At 47.2% G+C, this 6,151-nt stretch overlaps 1 protein-coding gene across 1 annotated transcript; it reads right to left on the bottom strand.

Annotated features, from left to right (window-relative positions):
- Positions 1–2,774: 2,774 nt before the first annotated feature.
- On the bottom strand, positions 2,775–3,653 carry CLDN23 (claudin 23). The gene has a single exon (XM_006834481.1). The coding sequence runs from the start codon at positions 3,651–3,653 to the stop codon at positions 2,775–2,777; it is 879 nt and encodes a 292-aa protein (XP_006834544.1).
- Between the last annotated feature and the right edge of the window lie 2,498 nt (positions 3,654–6,151).

Raw genomic sequence — 6,151 nt, 5'->3', positions numbered from 1 at the left:
TTTAAAAGGGAGTTTCACCTTTTATTTTGTTGGTAGGGAAAAGAGTGTTAGCTATCAGCAAGATATTAATCACCACAGAAGTGTTTTGAATACAAGCCAGAGAATAAATGGAAAGGGAAGAAAAGTATAGCTATATAAACTGCCAGTTTTGTCTGTTTATTTTATTTTACCAAGGCTTCCCTAGAAATACTTGAGATTTTGATAAGCAAGATTCAGTACTTGCCAGAAACCCAGTATCTTCAAGTTTTTGGCTTGGTGCTTACTTCTCAGACTCCTAATCTCTTTGCCTTTTGAGGTGTTAACTGATATAGAAAAGAACATCACTGTTGTTACCGCCTGGCTCTGTACCCTAAAGTAAGACCCCTTGACTCATCTATCTAGGCAGCTGGCATTCAAGGCTCCGATTATGCACCACCATCTGGAATTGCAGTTGGAGTAAAGGATGGTGCTAAGTAGAGCCCTACAATTCCAAGTGTGGTCCCTGAAATGCCAGCATGTATAGAAACGAAGGAAAGCAGAGTTTCTGACCTTATTCCAGACCTACTGAATCTGAATCTGCATTCAAAAAAGAGCCTCACGTGCTATGTCTAGACATTAACGCTTGATCTCAAAAAGATGGACACAAGTGATTCCAATAAATAAGCATCTGTTGGTTCATAGTATTCACTATCAATGCTTACTGTACTGAATGCTTTCTACCGTTGAGTTGGCTAAAGATGAGATGCAGTTCCTTCCATTAAGGAGGGAAGTGGTTCAGTGCTAAGATTTTTGCCTTCCATGCACAAGACCAGGATTCAGTTCCCTCAATTACAGATACTACTTGTCTTTCCTGTGGAGGCTTGAGTAGTGCTGTGATGCTAAACAGACTAGGAAGAAAATCATGGTGACCTACTTCTGAAAGTCTAAAAACTTGTCAGATCCCTTTTTGCATGGGGTCATACAAATGAAGGCAGCTAACAACAAAAACAAAGCAAACCCACTGCCATTGAGTTGATTTCTATCAGAGGGACCTTTTAGGGTAGAGTAGAACGGCTCCCTAGGGTTTCCGAGACAGTGAATCTTTACAGAAGCAGTCCTATCTTTCTCAGGAGGAGCAGCTAGTTGGTTTAAACCACCAACCTGCGGTTAGCAGCCCCATGCCTAACCCACAGGTCCACCCACAGCACCACCAGGGCTTCTTAAACAAAAGCAAAAGGCACCCTTACATCAATCACTTGGCATTAGAGTTAGTTCTGGTGGAGATTTATCCAGCTCAAGAAACACAGCTGCCTACCTGTGATTCTAAGCACCACTGGACAGGAGGAAGAGATTTCTATTTCTAAGTGGAAACTGGTGCTTCTAGTTTTTCAACAATAGACTTTGCTTTGCATGGAAAATAGCATACATCTGAAAACAAAGCAATCAAGGAATTAAGTGGGGCCCAAAGGCTTCTTTTTGTTGTCTCATGCTAAAAGGTGCAGAGATTGGAGTGTTAGATTTCACCAACAGTTCTGGGCAGCCAAGGAATCCTGAATGCTTAAACTCCCAAAGGTGATACTGGAGACAACAAAAACTTTTGTGGGTATTTTGAAACTGTTGTTTTCAAATTTTATTTATAAATAGAGGTTATATACATATGTACTTTTAGCTTAAAATGATCAACAGGTTTCTTGGACTGCTCATCCTTTTTCATTTTGTACCAAATATTAAATCTACAGCTCACTATGTTAAGAATGACAATACATAACCCTAGGAATAGAATACAGTAGAAAGTTAGTCCCTTTATTCTCCTTCTGGCTTCTAGAAGAGAAACTCTTGAGTAAACTCAACTTTCACACCAAAAATAAGCAATAAAAAAGTTAACAGAAGAAATTTAGATATGAATGGTATCTACATCTGATATTTGCAAGGCTCTGTGGATTAATGTGCAGGACTGCACAGTCAGTTTGAACCGCAAAGTTGATGGTTCAAGCTCCCCAGCTGCTCTCCAGAAACCCTATATAGGGTTGCTATGGGTCAGAACCGTATTTAGGGTTACCGTATATAGGGTTAACACATTCATTTTGGAATCCTGGTCTGGCGCTGCAGGATAATGTACTGGACCATAAGGTTGGTTTAAACAGCAAGGTCGGTGGTTCAAATTCACCAGCCGATCCTTGGAAACCCTATAGAGGGTCATTATAAGTTGGAACAGACCGGAGGGAACTTAACAACAGCACCTTAATTTTAAGAGCCTCATTCAAACATAGCCAGAAATAAACTGGACACTTGACAGTTTGCATGAAAATGAAATACAGCAGTAAAAAAACAAACACAAATTCTGTTGATGCAAAATCTGTTGATATTTCGGAATATCATTTCAAGTGTTAAACTGTTTTTGAGCTTCTATTTGCTGACTTCAAATATTTTTGTTATTGTGCCTGCCCAACACGATGCAAATGTCACCCTTTCCATGGACATTCTTTGGAAGGAAGAAAGGAAGAAGGGAAGGCAGGTAGGCAGGTAGGCAGGTAGGCAGGCAGGCAAGGCCCTGTTCATACAATGGCCGTCATTCCTCTGGAGATAACACTAAATCCCATAAAAAGAAAACCAAACCCAACCAGCCTAACAGTCCAAAGAAAAGGAAGCTCGTCTTCCAAACCAGTTATAGGAAGACGTGCGGATTCAATCTAGAGCCAGACGCTTGGAAGCGACTAGGCAGTAGCTCAGAAATGGGCTGTGGGGGAACGAGTCTTTTGTCACTGTGTGTCCTAGACTGAGCCCAGGGACCGGGCAGAGCAGAAGGCGTGCGCCATTTACAGGTCAGAGTCGCAGGGAAGCGAACTATGGTAGAGCCGGGTGCTGCGAGAGGAAGTGCCATGGGACTCGGCTGCCGTCTCCCCGTCGAGCACGTCCACTGGGTTGCTGTAGGACTTGGGCGGCGGCCGCGGCATGGGGAAGCCGACCTTAGGCTTGCTGGCGGCGCCCTGCTCGGCAGGCCGCGGTCGGTGCTGGCCGTCGCTGTAGTACTTGATGGCAGGCGTGAGCGCCGGCTGCGGCCAGTCGACGTACACCGTGCTGATGCTGCTGCGGCGCAGGCTGGCGGCGGGCGCCTTTCGGCAGCGGTGGCAACGCTCCTCGCACCAAGGTGCCAAGCTGAGCGTCAGAGAGCAGCCGCCCAGCAACAGCAGGCAACTGCCTAGGTAGCCCAACACCAGGCTGTAGCTGACCTGCACCGTGACCGGGCTGGACGGGGCGGGCAGCACGTCGCGGTCCCCCAAGAAGTGGTTGTACCAGGAGACAGGGATGAGGCTTAAGAGCCCCGAGGCGAAGAGCACGAGGCCCGAGAGGCCGGCCAGCAGGAAGTGGGGCTCATCCTGCCAGCAGCGCACTCCGAGCGTCGCCAAGAGCAGCCCCAGGGCTGTGGTGGCCAGCGACGTAATCATAAGTCCCCGCGCCACGAGCACGGGCTCGGCTGAGAAGTAACCCCACTCGTCCAGCTGGCCGCACACTCTCTCGCGACTGCTCTGCTCGCGGCACATGTCCCACAAGCCCTGGTACAGCACCACGTCCACTGGCTGGTTCAGGAAACCTTTCACTACCCGCCAGCCAGGCGCCAGCGTGCTGGTCAGGTTGAGCAGCAGCCCGCAGGGCGCGAGCACCATGCCCAGGGTCATTACCACTGGCGTCCGCATCCCGCCCGACGCCGCGGACGCGTTCTCGAGCGTTCGGCCCCGCGCACTCCTACGGGCCGGGAGAGCGCCGGGTCTCCGCAGCCGAAGGGGTCCAGAGGTCAGCTCACTCCCGCAACTCTTTGTTTCCCGCGCCGCGTCAGTGTCTCCACTCTGAGGTTTGTCCCTTGTTCCTTCCTCGCGTCCCGGCCGCTCCGCCCTCTTAGGGCCCCCCCACGCCCGGCTGCAGGCTCCAATCGAAACCAGCTCCCGGGCGGGTCAGACCGAAACCGTGGGCCGAGGAGCGGGAGCTCAGAGGCGGCCGCCGCGGTCAAACCCGTCCGGAGTGGGAGGGGCTCCTCGCGCGCAGCTTGTTCGGAGCTCGGGCCTTGGAGCGCCCGCACCTTACCCGGCAGCTGGGAGGCTCGGCCCCGCCCGGCCGGGTCGGCTCGGGCACTGAGCAAAGGTCGTCCCGCCCCAGGCTCCTCCGCTGGCCCGGGCCCATGGGGGGCTGGGAAGAAGGGCGGACAGCCTCACCTGTCCAGGTCGCTGCCCAGCACCCCAGGCTTCTCAGCGAATCACTGTCCCGAAGGTGTTTCTCCCTGTCTTGTCCGGTGGCCCTGCGGTTATAATCTCTCCTTCCTCCACTCCCTGAGCGCCTCACAGCGAGTGTCAATGGCCCCTGAACGGTTGGCATAGTGGACTTGCTGCCACTTGAGCCCTGTGGGCGGTGCCGAGCACTCTTTGAGCTGCAGGAGATGCGCTGGGCAAGTGTGTGGATGCTTCAGCCTGAAGGCTGGAGGGTCCACCTTATAGAGAAAGCGAATTCCAAAGTATTGCAGTTGTTTAATTTACTTTGTTTTTGTTGTTGTTTAAGAAAGACCCCAGTGTTTAATTTTCATGTTTTCTTATACACTCCAGATTGTGTGAGACTCAAAAGAATCAAAGCGAGTGTATTTTGAGGTTGAGCAGGATATGGAGGATTTTATCTTCTTTTTTTCAGATTTGTGAAAGACTTGGAAGTGGTATAAAACCTCCGAAAGGGGTTTACTGGGTACTCTGGTTAGCACACTGGGAGCCCTCCCCATCTAATTACACAGGATCCTTTGGTAATTCATTGTCCTTGAGCTATTTTCTAACTGTGTGAATTGTAGAAAGCATAGTTTTGCGAACTATTTTTTGACTATAGAAATGCAAATGATTTGCCCCAGTGGAATGAATTGATTATTCCCAATGAATATAGACATGTTTTGTAATCATTTTAAAATTCTTTTCAGTATTCTTGTTTGCCTCCTTTGAATTCCCCGTTGAATCAGTAATAACATCATACTGGTTTCCTCATTAAATAATAAATTAAAATAAATCTTTGACATCTTGTAATTGAATATTTTTGTATGAGTCATGGTTTTCCTTACAACGATAATCTCTTATTTCTTACAATGGAAGTGTATTACCTTTATAATCAGTTAAATTATAACTTTTGAAAAATCAAAGTTGGTCTTGGTTTGAAATAATTTTGAACATTTTACAGTATATAAAACCAGGGAATCACTACTGTATTTTTTTAATGGATCTTGTTGTCATTGTTAGGTGCCAAGGAGTCAGTACTAACTCTTAGCGGCCCTATGCACACAGAACAAAACACTACCTTGTTCTGTACCAACTTCACGATTATTGCTATGTTTGAGCCCATTGTTGTCACCAGGGTGCAATCCATCTCATTGGACATCTTTCTCTTTTTCTCTGACCCTCCACTTTACCAAACATGATATCCTTCTCCAGGGACTGTTCCCTTCTGATAATATATCCAAAGTATGACACACAATGAGATGGATTGGCCAGGTGGCAGCATCGATGGACTCAAGTTTGGCAACAATAGTGAGGTTGGCCCAGGATCGGACATTGTGTCATCCTGCTGTGCATAAGGTTGCTACGAGTCGGTGCCGACTCGATGGCACCTAACAACAACAACAACATGAGAGACAAAGTCTGGCCATCCTGGCTTCCAAACATCATTCTTGCTGACCTTCTTCCAACACAGATTTATTTGTTCTTTTGGCAGCACATGGTACTTTGAATATATTCCTCCAACACCATAACTCAAATGCATCAACTCTCCTGTGGTTTTCTTATTCAGTATCCAACGTTCACATGCATCTGAGGTTATTGAAAATATCATGGCTTGGGGCAGGCACACCTTAGTTCTCAAATAGACATCTTTGCTCTTCAGCACTTTAAAGAGGTTTGGTGCAGCAGATTTACCTAATGCAGTATGTCATTTGATTACTTGACTACTGCTTCCATGAGTGTTGATGATTGATCTGAGTCTTTGACAACTTCAATCTTTTCTCCATTTGTATGGATGTTGTTCATTGGTCCTGTGGTGAGGATTTTTTGTTTTCTCTACATTGAGATGCAATCCACACCAATGGCTGTAGTCTATGATTTTTATCAGTAAGTATTTTAAGTTCGCATTGCTTTAAGTAAGCAACATTGTATTACCTGCATATTGCAGGTTGTTA

The sequence above is a fragment of the Chrysochloris asiatica genome, unplaced genomic scaffold, assembly GCF_000296735.1.
Source record: "Chrysochloris asiatica unplaced genomic scaffold, ChrAsi1.0 scaffold00011, whole genome shotgun sequence".
NCBI lineage: Eukaryota > Metazoa > Chordata > Mammalia > Afrosoricida > Chrysochloridae > Chrysochloris > Chrysochloris asiatica.
The sequence above is the reverse complement of the archived record's forward strand: the minus strand, read 5'-3'. Positions and strand labels throughout refer to the sequence as shown.